At 42.4% G+C, this 24,985-nt stretch overlaps 1 protein-coding gene across 1 annotated transcript; it reads right to left on the reverse strand.

Annotated features, from left to right (window-relative positions):
* Nucleotides 1-875: 875 nt before the first annotated feature.
* ISX (intestine specific homeobox) lies at nucleotides 876-24,461 on the reverse strand. Its single transcript, XM_019292370.2, has 5 exons — nucleotides 23,668-24,461; nucleotides 15,771-16,013; nucleotides 5,852-6,003; nucleotides 1,849-1,965; nucleotides 876-1,173 (listed from the first exon to the last, which is right to left on the reverse strand). Exons 1-5 carry the CDS (start codon nucleotides 23,945-23,947, stop codon nucleotides 937-939), a joined length of 1,029 nt encoding a protein of 342 aa, XP_019147915.1. The 5' UTR covers nucleotides 23,948-24,461; the 3' UTR covers nucleotides 876-936.
* Between the last annotated feature and the right edge of the window lie 524 nt (nucleotides 24,462-24,985).

Below are 24,985 nucleotides of genomic sequence, written 5' to 3' on the forward strand. Positions count from 1 at the left end.
AATAAGCAGGGAAGACAAAAGCACCATATGTTGGAAGGGGATGAGTATTGTGTAAATAATAAGGATAGAGACATTTAGTATAATGGGCAGGCCAATTTAATTATTTATCTACAATTAAACTAAACTGTGGGGTCATATCATCCTATTAGGCCTAGCAGATTAAACTCAGGCTGTGTCTTTTTGTTATTGTTTCTGGGGGAGTTTTGGAGCTTTCTTAATTTAGGTCAAAAAATGAGAGGCTTCCTCATAAGCATTTTAATTAACCAGCTGAAGAATTCTCTTGCCCCCAGAGACTTGTGGTACCAATCCAGAGCTCAGACTGTCGTATTTCAGCTCAGATTGTGTTTGTGTCCCTTTATTCAAGTCAAAAATACAAACAGCAAATCAACACCCCCCCCCCCCCCCCCCAGTGACTACTTGGAAAAAAATATCTTCAAAGTTTGATTTTTGACCTGTGTTCTTTGCAGCACGCCAGTACATGAAGACCAGAATGTATGAGGAAAGTGACCCAAACCTGGAGAGAAAAGCACTTTTGGCTGGACCTTAGGCCTGTGCACGCTTTATCCCAGGCATCTTTCCTGCCCCAAGGCATCAACGCAATAGGGTCATCCAACGTCTCACGGCTGAGTAAAATCCCAGTCCTTTTGCAGGGCTGCTTGGTGCACTGTCCCGCTGGGGAGAGGCTCTCAGTTGAAGGGTTGGGTTTCCACGGAGCGTGCTGCTCCTCAGGGAGACGAGGAGGTCCTTTCTGATCCTTGGCTCTTCCCACATCCACTGGGCTGCAGCAGCCTCCTGGCAGCACTTGTCCAGCATGGTGACCTTGCACCACTGCCACCCATCATCCCAGGCTTGTTCGAGGAGAGGAATCGCACGCCTCCATGGAGGACATGGGGAGAAAGGCATCCCCCAAAGCCCCCCACTGCCCCGTGTCCTCCTCTATGAGGAGCTGGCGCACATACTGCTCCTTTCCAACTTGGGGGGTAGTGTCGACACGTAAGAGGGGAGGACATTGAAGAGCAAGTATGGTTTTGGGAAGGGCAGCAGCTCCACGTGGTGGGGAGCGAAGGAGAGCATGCTGGGCAGCCAGGCAGTTGTCAGCTGTCCTTGCAGTGGTGAGCAGTATCCCACGGCAGGAAAGGAAACAGAGAGCTTTCTTGGCATCAAGCTAGGAGCCTTTCAGGAATAAAAGTGTAGTCTCAGGTGAATCAATATGGACTTCTACTTACATAAAATTTACAATCAACCTTATTTGTTTCCCCGGTGCTCAGTAATTAAGAAGAAAAGTTTAGAAAAACAGACCTCCTAAAACCCAGTGGTGTGTTGTCACCCAGGACACAAAACAAAATACCCATTTTTCTAGCCATGAAAAACTCTTGTCAGGGAAAGAGCCTGTGTGGCAGCCTAAATAATAACAGTCCTGGACTGCTAAAGTGTAGGCCAAGGGCAAAAAGTGCTGGTCAGCCTAACCAAATCTGGATGTTGTAAAGAGATATTGTCTGTAAAGGAACAGGGCTTTGTGGCTGCAAATGTCTTTTTTGCAGGAAATTTCTGATGATAAAGACATTCTGAATCAAAGTATGATTTGCAGGGAAGTGACTTAGAAGCAAAATGGGGAAGGACCACTCTACAGGAGACACCTCACAGAATACTTACAAACAGGTTTAATTCTGTGAAGAAATGTGTTATTTGATCAGATTTCCTGGGATTTCTTGTCATCATATTGCCATTTCTGTCTTTTCCAGTACTCCTTCTCTGTGATAGTCCCATGGGATTACTGGTGAAGTAATTACCTGGTGAAGGATAGCTGTCTCCCCCTCAGTGGCTTTATACAAAGTGTCCAATACTCACTGTGATATTTGACTTGGGAAGAGGAATGAAATCAACTTCTGTCAGATGCTGAAGGCCACCAAAGTTGCCACATTTTTCATGTTTCCTCCACTTTGCTCGCTGATTTTGGAACCAGATCTGGACAAAGGTAAGAAAGAAAAGGTACAGAAATTAACAGAATATGAAGGAGGAACTTCTCACAGCCAACTACTTTCCCTAAACTCTGAGCATCAGAAAACATTGACCTCCAGCTCAGCAGAACCAGGGGCCAAATCTAAAGTAAGCCACTGGGTATGACAGAGAACTTTGCACACTTTGCATAGCATATGGGATCTCTGGACTACCGTGACAGCCTGCTTTCTATTGTGGCTCACAGAAGAAATAAGATCACCCTGTTCAAGGAAAGACAGGGTGAAACCTGAAGGTTTTCCAGTGCTCTCTGGGGAAAGCAGATCCTTCTGTGGTCAAAGCTGTGCAGTGGTCAGTGCACACAGCATTCTGTTTTCCCCAGAAGGTGTTACATGTCATGACAGAACTCTTTCACCCTGTTTCCAAGAGAATACACTGAGAAAAGATCCACCTAGATGTTTTGCTGGGCTGCAATGAAAGTGCGTCACCAGTGGAGATGTAGTAACAGGGTTCTGCCTATATTTAGCTGATAGCATTTGGAAATTCACATAAGGGACTTAAGTGAAAGATCCAAGGGGATCACTCAGCAGTCTGAGTATGTTGTCTGCCATCTCTTTTGCACTGGAAAACAGACAACTAATTTTCTCAGGGGAGTTCCTTTCATCTGTCAGCTGATTTGACCAATCTGCCTTCTGGCAGAGGCATAAATGTATTTATTGTGCAGCTGCAGTTGTGCATCTTGCTGCATTGCTGTGAAAAGTCAAAGCTGCCTTCAATTGTAGCTTCTAGCTTGCTAAGGGACTTGCTGTTTGAATGTAATCAAGTGGTTCACACGAACACAAAGTGTTAGTTATTGAAGCCAGGTGCTACTGGAAGTAAATACGTATGTATTTTAAGCCAAATAATGAGTAGCTCAATTATTTCTGCATCTCTCACCCAGGAAGTAATGGGAATGTCAGGAGCCCTTTGCTATACTGCTGATAGTTAGCTACTATACTGCTGATAGTTAGAAGTATCTGAGGTTACCGAAAGGACAGTTTTGTTTATCTGGGTTTGCATGTGTTTGGAAACTGCTTAGTCTGTATGAACTTCTCCATTCCCTTTCTATCATGCAGGAGTTATATGGTGAAACAGCACCATTTAACACTCACAAAGTGATACAGAGCAAAGGGGGCACTCAAGCCAACATTCAGTCTCTGAAGTGCTCCTAAAATCTGCACATGGGATAAAGTTCTCACTTCATGGACACACTATTTAAAATAAAGACAAAGATTTTAGCACTTCTCAGACCAAACTGCTCTATTTTGCCCAACCAGCTCTCCAGCACCCTTACATCTAAAATGATTTCTCAATGCCCACCATGAGTTCCTTTTATTGTGTTTTAAACCTATTCCCCATGCTCTGTCTACCACAGATATCATACCTTTATCAACCAAATGCATAGAATCATAGAACCATAGACTGGTCTTGGTTGGAATGCATCTTTTGAAGAAGATCTAGTTCCAACCCCTCTGCTGTGGGCAGGGACATCTTTCACTAGACCAGGTTGCTCAAAGCACCATTCAACCTGACTTTGAACACTTCCAATGATGGGACACCCACAAGTTCTCCGGGCAACCTGTTCCAGTGTCTTGCCAATCTCACCATAAAGAATTTCTTATACACAAAGTAAATCTACCTTCTTTCAGTTTAAAACTGTCACTAATAATCTCACCATAAAAAGATGAGTTTGGCAGCGTCTATTTCCATAAACCAGTGTTAATAAGCATTAAGTATGTTATCTTTTTTTTTAACTCTCCATTAACAGAGTATATACTCCTTTTCACAGTTTTGCCAAAAATCAGTGTTTGTCTGACAGGCCAGTCATTACCTGGTTGTCCTGTTTACCCTTTAAATATTAACACAACATTAGATTTCTTCAAGGCCCCTGGAATGGCATGTCTCTCATGCTCCAGAACTGATTGAATATCAACACTGATGAACCAAACTGCTTCTCAAGCAGCTTTTTAAGAACCACTGGAGATAAGTTACTGAGATGTGTAGATTCAAAAATATCTATCTGTAGCAGCTGCTGTTCAACATTATCCTTATGGACGGTGTTGCCACCTTACCTATTTCCAAGCATAAAGCCAAAATTATGACTGAACATCTTTGCTATTTATGCATTATCCTTGACAGTCCTACTGTTTCTATAAAGTAACAGATCAATATAATTGATAACTTTGAGTTTTGTTTTTTTTCTTAATTGACTTCTATTGAGTTTTTGATCCTTAATTTTTCTGACCAAAGCTTTGGTCCACATCCTCCTGCTTTGCTTATTCATTTTTTATAATTTCTTGTTTTTAATGTTTACTCATCCAGACTTCGTAATTTTTTCTGTATAACACATGCAGTTATACAACTTTATCTATCCACTTAAGCTGTTTGACAGCAATCATACTTTCTTTTCTTGATTGGAGGACACAGGATTTTTCACAATTATAAAGGGCTTCATTTGGTGACCCCAACGGTTGTTCATTTACTTTTTCCCCAGTTACACTATATTTCTGAGGTGATTTGACTTACACAAAGTTTTTGTTTTGTCAAAACTATTATTTCAAAGTAGCAAGTACACATGGAAATTCTCTGCATGCTATTTGATTTATGTGTGACAAATGCAGTCAGTCAAAATTATAACTTGTAACTTGAACCTAAGTTACTGCTAATTTTTAGTTCTGTGGCTAATTTCCCTTTATCAGCCAGGATGAGGTCAAACACAGAATTTCCTGTGTCATGTATAACACTGTCTGAATTGGGAATTTGCCATCTGCACTTCATACATGAGGGACTTTTTACTTCTTTCATTTACATCTCAGATTGATGTTTCCCATAATAACTCATTTTTATTTTTCCCCATACAGATTATAAACAATTTTTTTTAAACAGAAAAAGGCCCTGTTCTTTGATGCGATTCATTGTTCTGTGGAGAACACTGATTGGCATCCCAGCTTGTGTTTTATGCCACTGGAAATGCATTGTTGGTGCGTTGGTATTTCTAGTGGGCATATTGTGGCGTTGCAGGTCTAATTCTCCCTGTCACCTAATGATGAAGCAACATTATCATGGCTAGTCAATAGCCCCAGGCATGTCATAGTTAATAAACTGCTCTGGGTTGAACTTTGATTGTTAGTGAGGGATATATGCAAAGAAGTACAACAATGACTATAGCATTGAGGCAAGTGCAGAAACTGCCTCATGCAGAAATCATCACTATGGTGCCTGGTAGACAACACCAAATGAGAGAGTGGTATGTATATTTTAATGTAGCGGATTTCATATGCAGTAATCATTTGGGGTCAATTTTTAGCTCAGTCAGCAACATTACATTACAACTGGGGGAAACTGGATTAGTTTTGGTGCACTGAAATTACAGCCAGGGCATTTATAGCCTGTGATATCAAAATACAGAATTGCTAAGAAGCACTTCTATTTTGGCAACTATTTTCACTTTTTTTGAGACCCTGCGGAAGATGGATGTGGATGACAGTTTGTACTGGATGAATATTAGCCTATAAACAGTTGATAAATGATTAATAAATATTTTCGTAAATGGCTGCTCTGTCACTACACAGTCCAACAGGTTGCTCATAACCATCTGTAACTGCTATTTGCTATGCATTTAGTACGTTTAGAGCTCTTGTTAACCCTTTGATTAATTCCATTTGGTTAGTCACAGCTGGGTGACAAATACTTCTTTCCTTATTTGCAAAAGGTATTGCTGTACTGGCCTCGTCTGTAGGGTAAGAGAGAGGTCATGTATCTCATTAGCATTGTCACCCAGACATGAACTATTAAGAATGCACGCCAAATAATGAATGAATTGCAGTGAAGATAGCCTTTTGGAGACACACTGTACCTGAACTCTGGCTTCTGGGAGGTTTATCTTTGCTGCCAGTTGATTGCGAATGTGGATATCCGGATAGTGAGTCACTTGGAAAATTTTCTCCAGTTCCTGGAGCTGCTCAGCTGTGAATGTTGTCCGGATTCTTCGTTTCCCTTTCCTCTCAGCTGTGAAAACAAAGATGTATTATTTTTACAGGAAAAGGCTACATGACCACAAGAAGATTCAGAGAAGCAGCAATTTCTGTAAATTGCTCTGCAGTTGGGATGGCATCTACAACACCTTCTAGACATGTACTTATCATAGGTGACTGCGTCCTAACCTAGCAGAGAATGTGAACAAACTCCTTTATCATCAAAGGAAAGAGTCAAAAGTGTCCATTTGCACTGCTAATTCCATGGATCCACTGCACGTCAACAGCTACAACCCCCTACGTATTTTAACCACACTAGCCCTGCAATGAGTTTGTCACCAAAGTGACCCCTGACTGACTGCTGTTCTCTTCCCATACCATTCCTACAGAAGCAGGGATAGCCAGGAGTTTAACTCTGCAGTTGAAAAGAGAAGGCATTTTTCTGACCGTACCATTGTGGTGTGGGAACTTTCTAAACAAGCCTAACCTAAAGAACTTAACCTTAAGAATAAGGCCTTGCAGCCCATGGGGAAGTTTTAGGTGCTGTGAATTCCTAAGGAGACTCCTAGACTGCTCCATTTCTTCACCTGTTGTGGTGTGAGCACAAAAAGTACCTCTTCAACACTCCTATAGTGTTTTGAAAACGCCCTTCTACGCCATGGTATTTTATTAGATCATGAACTCTGTATAGCACTTGGCACAAGTTAGAATAAGATCTTGGTTGCTCTGAAATTATGCTGAAGGTCTTGCAAGGAGGAAGAAAAAGCAGCTGCAGAATGTGGAGCTCAGCCTCGTCCCAAAGCTGGAATCTTCTCTGATGCACAAATGGAGTATCTTCCAGCTGACACTGAATGACCAGCACAAGAAGCCATGCCCCAAGCATTGTGAGTCACAGGGTTTTTTCTATTGAGCTCGGAAAACCGCATCTGATAGGTGCATAAAAATTCTAATACTATTTTAGTGACTGTGATGAGCTTGCTACTCAATGACCTGAAGTAATCATCAATGAAACCATGTTGTTAGAGAAAATTGCTATTCTGAATAGCTGCTTTTGGTCTTCCATGGTCTGATGACAACTAACAATTCATACTATGTAACTAGAGGCATACTCTTTCTGATGGGAACAATAAACCAAACAAGGTTAGCTCAGCCCCTCAAAGAGACTTGGTACCTTTTCCCCCTTTTATTGTTCAGCCATTAGCATCCTTTGGAGGGCTAAAAAAGTGAAAAGGTAACTAAACACCTAGGCCAATATAAACTGGGCTCTGTGCCAACCAGAAAATAACATTTTTCATTCTGTAATCAAAACCTCATTGTGACTCTGTTGACACAGAAAATAAGGATTAAAATATTCTGTTCATCAACTTGGTAGGAAGGAGCCTGGGACACGACACCACTGCAAACATTTCATCTTTTCTAAACCTTTTGGGGACTTTGAAAGGAAAGCAGTTATGCAAGAATAACTGAGGAGTGCCATTTATCATAAACACTGTCAATACTACCATGTCTCAGAAACACCCTAATAAAGGTGATGTCCAACACAATTAAATCCATATCATTAGACTTTCTACCAGCCTATCAAAGTACTACTCATTAAACCGCAGCATTGGCTTCAGACTCAAGAGAAAAATGTTATTTCCACTGAATCTCACTGGCACTACTGGGGCAGAGATTTGAAATGAGAAATATTTGTGTGGGTTTATGCTGAAGGTAGGAACGGGCACCTTCTCCTAAGAAGCCCTGATTACGTCTTCTTGAACCTTCTCAAAAGATGACTGTAAGGGGCGTTTATTGCTATATGCAAGAAAAGGGAAGTATCAGTGCTTACAGTAGGAATCTCAGGACACTACATACCCTGTAGATACGATAGGGTTCCCAGTTCATAATGCTGTTTCTTGTTTGGGGAATTTTCACCTCACACTTACTATGGCTTACTATATTCTGTCCTGCTGGCACCTGAGAAACGTCCAGGACTAGAGAGCATGGCTTCAGAGAGAACAGGCACATGAGTTTCTGGTATCTCATACCAGCTTCTTGGGTATGAAAATGACCCAGATAACTTGGTGATGAGCAAAAGAAACTCCCTATCAGTTCACTCTTAATCGTCCACATTTTTCCATCTGGAAAGGTGAACTGTTTTATTGACAAGACTCTTATGTAAGGGGAGGGTCTGCACAGTGCTCAGAATTGTCAATCCTACTAAAACCAGACTTTTCAAAGCTGAAACTCATCAGATTGAACAAGATACAGTAATGTGAGGTCAGTTATAGGCCAGTAGAGACTGAAGGACAAACTTTGATTTCGACTAGATATGAAATTAAATTGCTAACAAAATAGACTCCTATGGACAAATCAAGGCTTTTGCCAGCAGGAAATCTAGAAAAGTGTGTCTTTTTCTATAAGTAATCAGTAATTCTATTTTTAATTTTTTACAAAACTATCAAGAAATGCAAAAAATCTGGGAGTCTGTGTTAACATTTTGTCTTGCAAGATGAAACTTTTTCTGAGTGTAGCTTTGATAGTTCCCTTTGCCTTGGGACCTCAGCTTAGAGATGCCACAGCAAACAACAGCATTCAGAAATACAGTCTAATAAAGAATGTGGGTGGAAGATATAAGACTAGGAAGTGTTGGAAGTGTAACTTTGGCTTTTCAAATGTGGCTCTAGAGTCTCTGGGGAAATAAGACTCTGTCTGAGTTTCCTGAGCTATTTTTTATGTAAAAGCTGGGGATATTCAAGTGTGCTTTTATGCTTTGTGAAAGTCATTTGCAGGTTAGCTGACTGCTGAAGCCAAGCCTGAAAATACGAGGCAGCTAAATATGTCATCATTTTCAGATGCTTAGAGATACAGCTGTCTATACATTGCCTTACTGTTGACATTGGAAAGGCCAGATTCTCCACGCTGATAAAGCAATATAGCTCCTTTAAATTCAGTATCAGACTCATTTGTCCTCTGCAGGTCTGCTTTATTACTAGGTCAGACTCGGAGCAAGTTGAAACATATGAACTTTGTAGAAATAGAGTTTCTTCTTGAAGGTGCACAGTGGGAGGATGAGATCAGTGACTACAAGTTGCAGCAAGGAAAATTCTGGTTACGTAATAAGTAAAAAATGTTTTCATCATGAGGGTAGTCTGATGTGGGCCAGGAGAGGCTGTAAAGGCTCAGACCTTGAAGATACTCTGAACTTGACTGGACAAAAGCCTAAGCCACCTGATTTAAGCTCGCCCTACTTAGATTTGGGGTTGGACGAGACAGTCTCCAGAGGCCTCTTACAACTTACTTTTTAATATGTAATCTCTGACCTCCAAATAACCACATAAAGTAAAGCCCCCCCATCATTCCTTCCCTAAAAAGTAAGGGAACTTAAGGCATTAAGCACAGCTCAAAGCATCTGATTTGCTATTGCTTATATCCACAATTTTAGCTCAGCATATTGCAGCTTATTTCCACTGCCCAGTATAACACAGTTTCAAGATATTAGAGGTATGAGCAAATCAATACTGATGACTACTGCTTGTAAAGGTTTGTTACTTTTGCAGTTTGTTAAGTAAAACTGTACAGCTGCCATAACACCATACTTGAGGCAAATTTCTTCTGGACTACATTTTGTAGTAGGCAAATAGCCTATGGTACAACTTGCACTGCTGTTTCTTAGCTGCATATCTGAACCAGCTAGAATAATACTGCCTCAGGGAGATCTCTACAACTGCATCCCCCATTTGCACTTACCCCTAGGTAAGTAGCAGCTAGGACTGTATCAAGCCTAGCTGGGCCATACACTGGAGGGACAATGAGTTAAAAACACAGGAGAAGGGCTGGAAATCAGCCCTAGCACATTATTGGCCTTGAGGTAGGTAATCTAGGTAGATGAAAATTTGTGGGGTCAGTTTATCTTGCTGCAATCTTCGTTGTCATTTCTGGACAGACACCTTCTCACAGTATGAGGCAGCCAGATCCAAAGATTCTGCTGCTTCTTTGACAAGGAGAAAGCAGTTACATAAGCAAACAAGCGGTTTTAGCTATATATTCTCAGAAATACATTTTTCTCTGTGTAACAAAGTTGACTGTATCATTTGTTGCTATGAAAGAAACTCAGGTGTGTTGAATAGAGCTTCATTATATCTGGTTCTGTTTTCTCCTTTTTTGCCTTTTCCAGAGAAGTTCCTCTCTCTTCTCTGTAATTCAGATATGTGGATCTCCCAGCCAGTTGCTTCTCGTGGCTTTTCTGAATGCTGTTTTCTTCTGGTGACATTCTGCTCATGGCAGAGAGCCTCACAGCAAATACCTCCAGTTATTACAGAGTGCTGATGGAATCAGGACAAAATGTGCTCGTCTGTATACAGATATGTGCCCATGGCTGTCCTTCTCCTAGCTGAAGAGGTTTCTCATGGCTTCCAAAAGAGCTTGCGCTGCAATATTTAGGCATGAGTATTGCAGTGCGGCTAATCTTTATTAAAGCAGTTTTTCAGCCTTTGTTAAGAAGGACTAGCATAGCCAGAGAGACTGATCCTAACTGGATAGGTACAATATGCTTCAGATAGAGCCTCCTGCTAGTGAAACACAGCATTTAGCACCCAGCTGCTGCCTGTTCAGGCATTGCCAAAGTTAATTCAGAGAAGCACAACTTGAACTTTTAAAGTCTTGACCTCCTCCCTTCAGTCCAAAACTCCTTGACATAGAGTTGCTTCCACCCTGGCACTGAGTGCGGTGCCTAATCACCTGAAAGCAAGACTGACATGCAGAGAGGTACAGACTTCAGGGGGTGTGAGCAGGAATGCTAAAAATACCAGGCTAGAAACATGTTTAAGCAGGCTGTACAGTGGTGGTCAGGGGAGTTTCTTAGTCTGCTTGTCAGAGGAACTGGCAAGGAGTAGACGGTAGGTATGAAATCATTCATGCGGACAGTTTGTTGTGGAGGATCGTGCTCACCATCAACCTGAGCCCCTGGTGAATTTAACCTTTCCTGTCTGTCTGCAAAGTAATGACAGTGTTTACAAATGCTGCTGCCTGAAATGCTGGTGTGCATAGTTCTGGCACAACCAGTGGTCAGCAGAATATCTGAAGGCTGAAGCAAACCATCAGGTCTGTACCTAGCCCAAAGGGCCTGCACCTTCACAAACTCCTTCAGACCAATGTGGATTTGGGGTAGATGCCTGTGTAGGCTCCCCATGCAGCTGAATCTCAAACTTGATCCATTCATTTCAGTCAATGTTTAGCCATAGTCAAATCTTACCTTAAAAGCAGTGGCCAAAAGCCTAAACCAATAATGGTTCTCATCAAAGAAAACAGGTTCCCCACCACTCTCCCCCCACTCTCTGGTCCAACACCCGTGTGAGAAACCAGCCATTTGCCACAGGGAGAAAGCTGAGCTTATTGCAGGTTGCACAGATAGCCTGCTTTCTTCTTCATTCCTGCTCTTTGTGGTTATTTGTACCTGCAAACATCTAGACACCAAACACCCCTGCCTCTGCTGTTTCCCCTTTAAGTGTAAAGGGCTTGCTAATACAGCAGGTAGAAGACTTGCCCTCAATTTCAAAGAACACTAATTAACAGTACCATATCCTGGGGATGTAATGAAAAGTTCTAGGACAATTTAGGAGAAGCCAATAAATACTCATTAAGACCTTTGAAATAAACTTATCATGATGTGCCATCAGTTTTACAAGTGGTCACATTACACAGATTTGACGAGCATGAACAAATTAACCTCTGGGTCCTGTGCAATATACCCTTTGGATCCAAAATTCCCAGGAAAGAAGGGGCTGCTTGAGGGAAGCATTGAATGTTAGCATTTGCTTTAAATAAATAAAACCCAAAACCCATGAAGAAACAATACAAAAGGAATTTATGATAGTCCCCAGTTGCTGACAGCTTTGCTTTATTCAGTGTTTACTTGTACCAGTGAGACTTCTATGTGAATGGAGTCTGAAGGGTGAGAGTAAAGGATTCAGGTTTTGTGCCTCTCATTTAATATCCAGGGTGTCATTATAAACAGTCAGTCTTCAAAGAGGGAGGAAAAAAAAGAATCAGCCTTCAAAAATACCTCAAGTAAACCCACCAAAACAATGTCAATGATCTGGGGCATTTCCAAGTGTATGTAGAGGAACACTGCACCGTAGAGACACAGGGCTGCGGGGACTATTCACACAGATAAACAGAAGGCTGGTAAGATAGCTAATGGCAGCCAAATTATATATATAGGCATTTAATTTTTTTTCTCCCGCTTTTTCTTTTCATTTAAAATTGTTTCCTTTTGTTCTGCAGGACAATGGGATGCTTGTGCCCTTTCTCACAGTCCCATTGGCATATTCTGGGCAGCCGATATTTATCTGGGATTGTGATTACACAGGGCTTCACTGTCTCTTCGGTGTTTCAAAAATGCATTAAGATAAGTCAGCATTTTAGGGAAAAGACTGTTCTGTGAGACACAAACCATGCTGTTTCACAGGGGTACATGGATTTGACCATATTGTTCACAAATGAACAGTACAAGTGAATTTATGACTTCAGAGAAAACATAAACACTTAAGCTGAAGATGTCTGCAACTGGCATGCAGAGGGGACATGATTTATACTGGAATTCCTCCAGAACTGAGATTATCTCTGTACTTTCTGTTGTCTTTATGATAATTGCCACCAGAATTCATTAATATGCTTTGGGATCACAGATACTATCATAACAATGAAACAATTAGATTAATAGAAATGTCTCTGAACTCCCAGTCAGCAATGCGCAGAGAATTTCTGCTATGGAAGTACTTGGGTGACGTTGACTCATTAGGGCAGCCTCCTCTACAGTGAATAATGAAGACATGAGCTGCAGGAAATAACACGAACCCATGAACCACCTGTGGATCACAGCCTGAACCCCTCAGTTTCTGGTGAAATTAGGAGCCAGCTCTGTTTATTGCAGCACAATCTGTGCTGTCCTTGAATTATTGCCCAGAGGAGAAATCCCACAAGACTGGAAATCCACCAACGTCCATAGGTGATCTTTTCCAAGAATCAAGGTTTTCTGAAAAGGTTCTGCTGAGCTTTTCATGCAGAAGGCCACAGGTGAAAGCCCACAACATTCAGAATGAAGGCACCCAAATTCAAATATGGGCTTAGCAAAACTAAATGCCAGTGTCAGCATGTCTCTAGCATATGAGGGCTCTTCCTTTTTTTGCTTACAATGCAGTCTCTAAGTTCAAAGTACAAGAGGCATTGCTTCCTGCAAGTGGTTTGTGATAAGGGCATAAATCTATTTAGCTTCAATGACACTGCATTTCTAAACCGCTTAGTGGCAGAAGCCATTTTGTAGGAAAAGAAAAATTTTAGGGAATTGTTACAGGGTTTCCTGGAAATATGCTCCAAATTCATACTCAGGGTCACAGTCAGGGTGCTCTTGCTATCTCAGACCACCTGCTCATGAAAGTGGCTGTTGTCATAGCCTACTCCTCACCTTTCTCCACCTATACAAAATAGCACCAAAGCCCAGCCCTTCTGCCTGCAAGGTGATTGTATAGCATTCCTGATTTCTTCTGTTCTGTGACAACTAAACAGATACGTATGTCTAGATGAGTCAGAAATTATGAACGTGTTTTACATCGACAGAGCTGTGCTGAGACAGAGAGATGAGGGAATGCCCTGCCAAGGGCTTCTGATGTCTTTCACATCAGAAAGGTCTCCTGCTGCTGAGGCTGGTGCTGCTCCTCTGAGTGCTTGTAGGCATTGCTGGTGTGAGGGAGGTCCTTGGGTTACCTCCATGGATACACTAGGGGCATTTGGCACTGCCCAGCTGCCTTCTCAGAGGACCCGTAACTGACCTGTAGCTGCCATGCCAAAAGCATGTCTGGGGCACCCGAGAGTCAACAGATGTGTAAACACAAGTTAATATGCTATCAGCTTGAGCTGTAAGGACTACAGACTGCTTCCAGGGATGCTGCAGTCTACCATCCCTGCAGGTGCTGCTGCTGACTTTGTCTGGGAAAGGTGATACCTGCCACAGCCAGAGGAAGGAGAAAAAGAGCTGCCAGCTCTTCCCTCCTAATGCAAAGTGGAAGGAGGAGGCTGAAACTTAAGATACAGGAAAGTATTTTAAACCCAGGCCTACAGCTCTCTGCAAGGAATGACATAGTGCATGAACGGGATCCGAAACATCATTGTTTGCACACCACAGGGAAAACGTCAATCCAATGCTTTAGGATCCTCCCTCCTTCTTCAGCCAGTTTCTATCAAAGGCTTGGCAACTGCAGGAACCAGTAGCCTAGAAAATGGCAGATCATTAAACCTCTGCTTGGCTTCAAAACCTCACTGCCACCAGGGAACAGAGGGATTTTGTTTAAAATGCCTTTAAAATACACGTTGCCATTGAAAGGGGCTGTTCATCTTGGCTCAGTTTTGTGCAGATAATTACATGCTTCCTCCCCTGCTTTACTGATGAGGCTGGTACCCACCACAGAGCTGGTCAATGAGGCTAAGTGCCAAGTCAGGACAGCTACCTCCCAGCTCTGGTGTGATCCTCCTGGCTGGGGACTTTCTCACGTGTGAATATTCTACTTTTATACTCAGAGGCAACTCCAAGTGCCAGATACATACGGCCCTGGCTCTTCTGTGAAGAGGCAACATGATTTAGTCCTGCTGCCATGAGCTGTGTGCAGCTTACAGGGCAAAGGAAGGCTAAAATTTCCAGTTATCTTACAAGGCTTCTCCCCGCATCAAGACTGATGGCTGTCTTGTGCAGGAGGAGGAGGTGACAGCAGCTTGTCACAAGATTCATGTATACCATAGCAACAGTGGCAGAAACAAGGATTTTCTTTCAAACGTATTTCACAGAAAGAGTTGCTTCTCCTGCCAGCTTGCAGAGTATGGAGCAAGGATGATGTGTGGCTCTCAGGAAAGCCAGCTGAGAAACCTTGCATCTGCCACTTTCAATGGACTTAAATGAAAGGCCTTCTTTTTCCTGGAGTAAATAATAACAAACTGTTAAGAAACCACCTTTCTGCTGCTGCTGCTGAAAACCTGTTTTCTGGAGTGTAGTATGAATGTCTGCATTTACTTTTCCTCAAACTCAAAGAACTTTGAGGAATTTTTGTCACATGCTGCTAATTAATTGCCATCCGTCTGTTAGGAACTTGTCTTGTTCAGGTACCATGTATCCTGCTTAGCCTAAAGTCTCTGTAAAACATATTGGAAAAGGATATTTGTGTTGTCCTGTGCTTTGGCTAAGAGATAGACCGCTGTTTACCAGTGCTCATAGCTGATTAAATTAGCAGATCTACCAACATGGTCAGGATTGAAAATTGTGCTTGACACATCCTGCCAGATCTACTGCATGTCAACAGTTTGCCTGTGTGCATGCTGATGACCTCTTCATCACCTGTACAGTGGGTCCAAGGTGTACAGAACACACTGAGCTGACTCGGCTTATTCACCAGCCTCTCTCCCCATGTTGTGCAATGCACATTTTCCAGGAAATGAGCGTTGCACAACGTTGGCAGTGAGGCTCAGAAGATGGTAACTCCTCACAGCCCAAGCAGGAGGGCAATAAACACTCAAAAGCAGTCCCTAGCGCTAACATTGGTAGAGTTGGTAGGACTGAGCTGGAACTTTAGCTCAAATAGTGGCTCTTCAGTCTTTTGATGGCAAGAATGAAGAACCATCTCTGTGACTCATCCAGGAGCTATGACCATCTACTGTGACTCAGCCAGTGGAAACATTCATGATGTCTGCTGCTTGGTATTGCCATGTGCATAACTGTAAGATAGCAGTTGTGTTTTGGGGCATTGAAGGGGAAAGTCTGGATATAGAGGCACTCACCATGAAGTGGATGGTCCACTGGTAAACCACATAGCTGATCTTCGTCTTCCTCATGTTTTCTTTTGCCTTCCAGATGTTCACGTGCCGTGTCCTCACCCAGGAGGGACACTGGGCTGGCAGTAGGTCTTCTGCAGTGAGCTGCCTGCACTCTCCTTGCTCTGGCCGTGGGTGTAGCACATGTAGTGGGAAGAAGCATTTTGGCTGAACGTAAGTCACAGTCAGACTGACTCCTGCTGCTGGAATCTGTGAAGGACACAGCGCAAGACAGCTTTGAATAAAGCAACCACCATTCAGCACACCTTCCAGCTGGCGTGAAAAAAGTGGTCTGGATACTCTACCATTCAAACCTGATCATATTTAAAATGGCCCTAATCCTTCTGTGCTGTACTTCAATGCCAAGATTACTCCATGTTGCAGACACAGGATCTCGGTGAATTTGACCCCCAAATCTAGCCTGTTCTCTACTTCCTTCCACCTTAAAACTTTCAATGGTCCTTACGAGAGATTTTTGAAAAAGGACTGTAGAAATAAGGAGGCATAACCAAAAGATCAAGAAATCTCAGCTTCCCTGTCAGTATCCAAATTAGTGGCTGCCTTTTCTGAAGAACTCGGAAGCAGAGTAGATATTGAGCTGCCCTGAAAATCTGTCAGCAAGATCGCCATGGAATTTGCTGGATGCCAAATGCTTTTAAAAGTCTGGTCCTTTCTTAAATGTCCCTGTAGGTATACATATACCCTAAAGGAAAATGGGCCAATGAATAGGCTAAAGGTCAGCGTCTTCCCCATTTCAGGTCCATCTGTCCTTTCTTCTCCATCTGGGCTGCCTGCTGCTCTGATTTAGGCATTGGACAATTCTAAAGGCAGCCTTTGCCCAGGCTGTCAACATTTCCCATCTGCCTTTGTGACAGGTGATGCTGGTGATATCTAGGAAGGTACTGACTGCCAACTCATCTTGGTGAAATCACCTGCATGCTCTTGTTGACAGGACTAACAGGAGAAGCGTGTGTTGGCCTGTTTTCACAAAGTGCAGCTTAGATTTGAGAATGCACATTATAAACAATCTCTAAGGTAACCTCAGCAGCAACCAGTGATGACACGTGCTAGGACACCCAACCCCAAGTGCTGAGGAAATTGGCCCCAGAAGCCACAATCTTTCTTCAGCCATGGTGTTGCCTTATTACTAACACCATTACCTCATTGTACAGCAGGGGCACCACAAAGATCTTCCAGATGAGTTCTCTGCCCTCAGGAATGTGGTATGAGTTCTTACTCCTTGTTATAAATGTAAGCAGACCTTGCAAAGCCAAGCACTGAAATGTAACATGCCGGGAAGCCTCAAGGTTTAAGTCAGTGGGCTGTCTTCGGCTGTTAGCATCCCAAGATAGTTATAAAAAATCCCCCACTCTCCACCTCCCTTCTCTGTATTAAAGTCTTGCCATAAACCCTCATGCTGAATGCTTGATGTGCTGCTTTTGGTAGGTGCAATCAAGGCTCAGCTGACTCTTCGGAGACAAGACATCTGTGTCTGTGCTGCTTTAATGGCAAACCTAGAATTTGCTCTAGTTCTCCTCCCTGCCTGGATTTCTTTGCTTGGAAAGCCAGAGAAAGAGGCAACACATAAACATAATGAGCCCATTAAGGAATTTAGGTTTCATGGTTTGCATGACCCAGGAGCAAATACGACAGTACAGGTTTGTCTGCTATTACTGCCCAAGACCATTAAAATCCTAATGTAATAATGGACTGCACTCCTGAGCAGTCTCTCACATCTAGGCTCTGAGGTTTGCTGCACCTGTGGCTGCTTCCCCTCTCCCCTCTCTTATCTAAATGGCAGCAGGTGTGAACCACTACAGGCTGTACTGGAAGAAACTCCACTTTTAAATATACATTTTACATATATATATATATATATATATATATATATATATATATAATATATGTGCATTGTCACATCTGGCATTGGCAAAACATCTAACTTTTTAGACTTGTTAGAGATTTATTTTCTCAAACAAACAAGTTCTATTTGAAAGCAGCTTTGGAGCAATGATAATTGTAACATCTGAAGACAAAATACCCAATTCTGATTCTGCCCTAAGAGCCCACACAATAGGGATTTTAAAGAGGGTTGACACATCAAGAAAACAAAGTTATAAGAGCTCCAAAAATTAGCCAAAGTCTCATTTCAATAAAGGATAATTGTTCAAATGTTACCTATTTAAATTACCACCTTTCCTTGAGTAACCTTCTAAACACAATTACATGTGTCCAGTCATGTGGACCTTAAAAACCTGGCCCACCTCTGCGTTTGAGGCACACTGTGCAAAACGGGACTCATTTTATTCCTTTAGTATCAACTAACTTTGAGTTTTCTGGTGAGAAAACAGGTGAAGTTTTGAATAATATTTGTGGGATAAAGGAGAAGGACAGACCTAGGAATGGTCACTAGCATGAGGCGGGGTTCAATAACAGATGATCAGAGGATATCAGTACTGGCATAGGTTCTTAGCCCAGGATTTCTATCTCAGCTCCCATCCTTAAATTAAGGACTAGTTGCACTCCTTTGCTAGATGTCATGCTGTGAAAATTAATATATTACAAAAGTGATGATGCTTATATCCTACAGTAATTAAAAATGTAAGGATACCTAAGCAAGGTGCTCTTATGGGGAATGATTAAAGCTTTCTAAGAATGACATTAGCATTTTCTATATTATAGAAGACTTTTCAGATGTCTTTATCCTTTATATACAACTTTCCTCCCCAAAATTTTTCCCTGAGATGCTCACATACCTCACTGATGAGCACAATTTATGTATGAGCACAGATTACAGACTTAAGTAGAAAGAACAGGGAGGAAATGGATCCTAGGCAGATGGGAAACTGCCAGTGTCTCAGTGAACTGGTGAAAAGGAGTGGGAGGATTAGTTGTTTGAGATCAAAGAAATATAAACCTTAAAGAGAGGCTGAATTAATCAAGACATTTTTCTGGAGGATAAGATTGAATACTTGATGATACTGAGTTTACAGCACATAGCTGAGAGTTATGAGCCCCAGTCCTGTTTGCATTGCAACCTTCTCTGGTGTTTGTTGTTCTGACCAAGTAAAGAGACTGTCTGAAGTGGTTGCTCTTTAGGCCAGCTCGAATTTTTTTGATACACATTCATGTGACTCCAGCAGGGAGCTCTGAAAAATACCCATGAACTGGCATGGGGCAAAACTTCCTCCAGGGAATGTAGTTTTCTTTTTTTTTTTTTTTTTCCCCAGGGAAGGCAACAACATTTCAGCCTAGCAGAACATGAGATAATTGTTACTGTCATGCACAGAAATTACTTTGACTTGTGGCTCAAAATGGTCTTTTTGTCTTGACTTTCAGTTGCATAGGAAAGGATGGACAATTTCAGGCAAGATAGCAGTGTTTCACTTTGAAAGCAAGAGGTTATTTCAGATGACCTGAGTTCCATTTAAGCCTTGTTGTGTAATCACTGGAGAGATACAGACCTGTGGAGGCAAAAGGTTTGTGATTTTAGGGTCTTGCTAAGGCTGTGAACAGGGAAGAGTCTATCACTGAGAAATGAAAGCATCTTCGTATTGTGTTGTTTTTCTCTTTCTTCTACATATTTTTCTTTCTTTCCTTTTTTTTTTTTTGCCTTCCAGGTGTATTGTTTTTCCTTGTAATAGGTGGGGTGAATTGGTTTTACTGGCCAGATGGTATCTGTTCAGTTAGATTCCTTCAATTTGTTTCCTCTTTAGTGATAAAGCTGGGTGGAGTGTTGCTAAAGGTGAACAATCACCATATTGACATTTGTGTGTGAAGTGGTGGTTGTATTCCTATTAATTTGCATATCCTTAACATGATGAACATAACACAGGCAGAATGACAAAATTACCATATCTGTTACTGCCCTCACTATTAATTTCCCAGGTGTAACACTCTCATCCCAAGCTCTCCCTGACTTGATAAAGGATCTCCTGTTGGTGAAACCTCACTGGCAGAAACCAGGGGAGTAATGAACAATCATTTCAGATGTAATTTCAAGCACACTGAAATCAGGCTCCCAAGAATTTAAGATTTTTTTTTTTCTGAAATAGACCTGATATTCTTCTGTGTTTTAAATGAAAGAGCTGGCACAAGGGAGGAGATCAGCACTCACTGGGTGTTTGTGTCCCTTGCAAAGGCCATGGCTACCCTTTCTAGGCATTGTGACAAAAGGATGAGAGGAAAAGCATGGACTGCAAACTAAAATGTCTCCTTGTTCATTATGTGTTTTTTAATTTGGTAAGAGCCTTTCAAAGATTGCAGCAGGCTTCAACAACTGCAGCTCCAGGCCCTCTAGCAGTTGTGTTTGTGCAGTGAACTCCCCCACGGCTAACAATGCAACTGGGAAGCCAAATGCTTCAGAGAAGACTGCACACTCCTTATTCCAAGTCCCACTGGAATTACGCTCACAAAAACACGTGAACTTCGGAGTCAGGCCCAGAGGTCTTCCCATACATGATCAAGTCCTGCCCCAGCTTTCTGTGAGAGGCTTACACTGTACATCACAACATCCTTTTTGTCAGAGACTCAGACTAATTTGTTAGAAGCAACTTCTAGAAGTCATCTGGTCCAGCACCCATGGGTTTTCTTGGGAATCTTGATTTGCACCTCTCATTCAGAATCCTAGGTTGGAAAAGACCTTTAAAATCAACCAGTCCAAACTTCAGACCACCAAGTCCAACCATTTCTGACATTTCTCCATCTTCTGCTCCCCTGGTCCTACCCATCTCCTCAGCTCAGAATGACTAGATTTAAACTCCAGGACAAGTGTGATCTTGGTACTGAGACTGTCTACATCAGATGATAATTTTTGGCCTCAGTATTTAACTTACAGTAGCCATGAGTATGTATGTGGTGCCACATGGATCTTCCTGACTCTCATATGAATCATGGCTTTGCTCAGATACATACCCTATGGGATTGTGGGGAATGTTATTAAAATCCTTAGTAAGACATAACTAAGCCCTGACCTGTAGTACATCCTTCTTTGCTGCTGCTGAACTGTTACGAGAAAGCAACTGGATTTGTATACTTTTCTGGAATTTCCAGCCAGTTCCTTAGCTCATTTCAGTTCCCTGACCTTGGCCAGCACTGAGCCATAAGAGATGTGGCTGATTATTTACACAACTTTTTTAATGCCAGTGTTATACGGCATGAAGCTGAACAACTTAGATGAAATACAGCAATTATCCCAAGATGTACAGCACAGGGTACTGCACTTGTGAAATAAATATAACTTATCTGAATAAATTACAGTTCTGCTCGGAAAGCAAAGAGTAATAAACTTAGGTATCACATTCTTAGGTAAGAAACAAGGAGTGAAAAAGTTTTGTTTTCATTCTTTTTTTTTAAACATCCTTGATCAATTACAAAAACAAAGTACAACATTCTGGAAGATTTCTACAGCTTTCCTGTTTTCCTACTTCCAGTAACAGTTAAGTGAATCTTCACATGTATATACTCTTTTCATTAGTTAATATTTTAAATTGCCTTAAGTTTATGAATCCAGCCTTGCTTTCTAGCAGGGGAGAGAAGAGTCACTATATTCTCTTGCTACAGCTGCAGTCTCTCTCTGGCTAGGTGGTGAAGCAAAGCCAAAGGCAAGGCCTGGTGGTTCTGCCTGCATTGCTTTCAAGATGAAAAACTGGCTGTATGCTCAGGTGGAGCAACTTGGGGTGAGGCTGCACTGGCAGTGCAGCAGTGCAGTCCCAGGAACCCACCATGTCCTGCCATGTAGATTTGTCAGACCCTTGTGCTTGCAGTGGCCAAGACAGATTTAGCCAAGATACACAGAGAAACTGGGCTTCAACATACTGATTGTGAAAAAGACTCAATCTAAAAAGGTCCTGTCTCTGTTCCCAGAGAAGACTCTCATGTTGTTAAAATGCAGTTCTAAGGCCCATGTTATGAACAAGCACCAACTGAATTTTCAGTGGTGTTATTTGTCTCACTTTGGATCCAGCGGCACAAAGTGACTGCCATGGACCTTCAGGAAAGGACTTTCAGCTCACAGAACAACACTGCCAGAGCTCACAGCAGCATTTCTCCCCCTTCACATCCTGGCACCTGTGCTCCTTCGGCACATGTGCCCCACTGCACCTGCACCAGAACCAGCCATGTCCTTGTCCACCCCTACAAACTACCAAACTCTTGCTGCTTCCAGGACTGGTTGTCCAGTTCCAGTTTGCAAAAGCAGCTTAAGGAAACCTCCAAATGCTGTAGTCCTCCAATGGTACAAGGGGTGAAACAGGCAAGCAATGCTTGCCAAAGCCTTCACCAACCTTGTTTTATCTTCAAAACAGCTTTTTCTTTGAGCAGGAAGCTGTACCTCCAGATGACCTCGAGAGGTCCCCCCAAACCTCATTTATCCTATGGTTGTGGGAAAAATCAGCAGAATGCTCTCCCCCCCATACACAGGTTTCCACAGAAAGCTGCAGTTACTGGCACAAAGGCAGCAGTGGTATATTCAGCCCCAAAGCTGTGAGATGAGTGGTCAGGAGACAAGTTATCCTGTGTCACACATGAACAAAAAGAAGTCCTAATCCTGTGCAAAGCATGACTGAGAGGCAGTGTTAGGGGTCTTGAGTCCAACCCCAGTGACTAATGTTACACTAGTGAGCAGTTTCCCTCACCACTTATGTCTTGTTTGCTTTCCAGTCCAGGTCGGTATCCAGTTTGGACATAAAAAGAGATGAAACTACACAGATAGGCAATGGTTTCTTGGACTGCCAGGTTTTTGGAAAAAGACTCTCTCCCTTACTGATAGGTGGTTCATCCAGTGTCCTGGGAAACGGGGTCCTGATCCATGAAAGGATCTCTCTGTATTACAAAAAATAAAGAGTAGCATTAAGCTTTGTTGAAAGCAGATGAGTGAGAGATGAGTGAAAATTTTGTGTCAAAATTACAGGTCATTTTTTGTTTAAGTGAATCTGCTTGTATACATAAAACATCTCTTTTTCATGGAAGATGCAGATTGCAAAAGAAAAAGAAATACAATATCCAGAAAACACTGGACATTGTTCTTTGTGTCATGAAAGAAGGAGACAATTTCTGTGAGGGTAAAAGTCCACTCAAGGCCAGAGTAACTAAACTGTGAAAACTGAAGTCAAAAAGTCTAATGCACTTGCTGGTTTGCTGAGATCAAAGCCATGCAAGTTTTCTACTAGCTGTTTTTATTTAGTTCATGAAAGAACCTAGTGTCCATGATGATAAGAAGAAATTATTAAACATATATGCCTTCTCTTTTCTTATACCAGCAATTGAGTTCTAACACTCCTACAGGTACCATTACCCTGACAGACCATTTCTGCTGCTTGAGGGTGAGTGGTCAAATTTAGCAGAAAAGGGTGCTGATATGAGGTTTGGCTGTAATTCCAGACAACAGTCAACTCTTGATATAAGTGAAACTCCAAAGATTTTGTTAGAGTTGCAGCAGTCTTAGGCTCACTTCCTGCATCTCAATACCTGTCCTTCTTATGACAGGCATTTATTTCTCATTTTCCCCCCTGCCAGGTAACAAGAATATTGTTTTTTAAAGGGAAAGGTGCTGTATTTTTTACAATAAGCACTCCTCATTGAAGAGAGCTACCTGAAATAACTTTTCAGGTTCCACACTCACGTCTCCAATGACATTGAGGCTTCGCAATGTACAAAACCCCAGAGTCCCGTCTACTGCGAGGTTGAAAGCAAATTATTTTTAAAATATTATTTCTGTATACATAATGAATGATTTGTACATGATAAGGGAAATCCCAGATTCCTACAAAAGTTAAAGAATAAAAATTGTACATAATTAAACCTGACAGCTTTAGGGATCAAAAAGAAAAGAGCATTTTCATTAAGTGTTATAACTGGTACTTACCAAAGGCCACTGGTGACCCTGCTTTTAGGGACGGAGGTCTCTCAGCGTAGCTACTTCTGTTCCCGGCTTCACTGTTCGGGGCAGTGCTGGCAGAGGGTTTCTTTAAGATTTCCTCAATGGAAAAGGACAGGCTGGGCTTCCTCTGTCCAGCACATACCCGGGGGTCCATCATATTCCTGCCAAAGTGGCGGTGGGTCACAGAGTCCTGTCGTGCTGCCCTGGGTCTCGGTGCACCCCGAGGCACATGCAGCTGGGATGGTGCGTGTGTCTCCCCACCCATGCCCGGGTGACCCGCGGGAGCGCTGGGAGGAGAAACAAAGGCGACCCGCAACTCAGCACACACGCCTGCTCTTGGCTGCTGATCACCTTGGGACCAAGACCTGCGCTCCCTGGGTCTGGGGAAAACAGTGTTAGAAGTGGGGGTTGAAAGTCTTACCAACCCCACCCACTGCTGAGCATTCCCCCCGCCTCTTGGATTTACGGAGCTCTGAACAATTGTATGGCCATTCCAGGAGGAGGTGCACTACTTGTAGACCCAGGAGAAAAATGCCCTGGGAAAGGTTGCCTCTTGTCGGTAAATCCTGTTTGTGGGGCAGTTATCTTCCTTTTCTGCTTTCAGGTTGAAGCCTGTGAAAAGCCCACTGGATTTGTACCATTATGGAGTTAATAAAATAATTGACAGGACAAATACTTGTCTCTCAGGCCATTTACTAGCAAGAGGACAACCTGTAAACTTCTCTTGCATACCAGGAGGTGTCACATATGAAAAGCCTCCTCACCAGCAGTTCCCAGTATCTGAGATTCTTCAGCCATCCCTCCCAGCTGTCAGCTTTGGTACAGATTCTCTTTTCTTCTATTGTGAAAACCCTTTGAACTTTCCAAGCAGGTGCTTTTCAACATCATCCCATCTTATCAGTCACAAGAGAAAAAGAGATGGCCCTTGCAGCACATGTAGGAATAGGAATTAGTGCCCTCTACCCCCCACCTATACTTCTAAAGAGAAGACATTATTTTCTTTCCATCCTGAGCTATGAGGCAAGCTAGCTTGATAATCATCCCACCAGTTGCTTACACCTCCCAATTAGGCATCCATCACAGCAGGAGATTTTCTGGTTAATAAGGGTGAATACCTGTGATTCCTCTCCTGTGCCACTTCTATCTTCTTGTTAATTTTTATTTTGGGAAGAATGTGGTTAGATACACTCCTGTTCCCTCCCTCTCCCTCCCCTCAGGGGCATTTCTTGCCTTCTTCTGGGATTGCCCCTCACCTTTTAAATTGCTATGTTTTTTTCTCCCTCTCCTGTTGGTTCTTCTCTGT

The sequence above is a fragment of the Corvus cornix genome, chromosome 1A (genome assembly GCF_000738735.6).
Source record: "Corvus cornix cornix isolate S_Up_H32 chromosome 1A, ASM73873v5, whole genome shotgun sequence".
NCBI classification, from domain to species: Eukaryota; Metazoa; Chordata; class Aves; order Passeriformes; family Corvidae; genus Corvus; species Corvus cornix.

What these genes read in the sequence shown, in the direction of transcription:
- ISX (XM_019292370.2), bottom strand. Translation starts at nt 23,947, where the DNA reads ATGGGTGGGGAGACACACGCACCATCCCAGCTGCATGTGCCTCGGGGT. An exon ending in AGGGTCACCAGTGGCCTTTG is followed by an intron (nt 16,014 to 23,667) that starts GTAAGTACCAGT and finishes TGTCCTTCACAG; the next exon opens with ATTCCAGCAGCAGGAGTCAG. An exon ending in TCCCAGAAGCCAGAGTTCAG is followed by an intron (nt 1,966 to 5,851) that starts GTACAGTGTGTC and finishes ACCTTTGTCCAG; the next exon opens with ATCTGGTTCCAAAATCAGCG.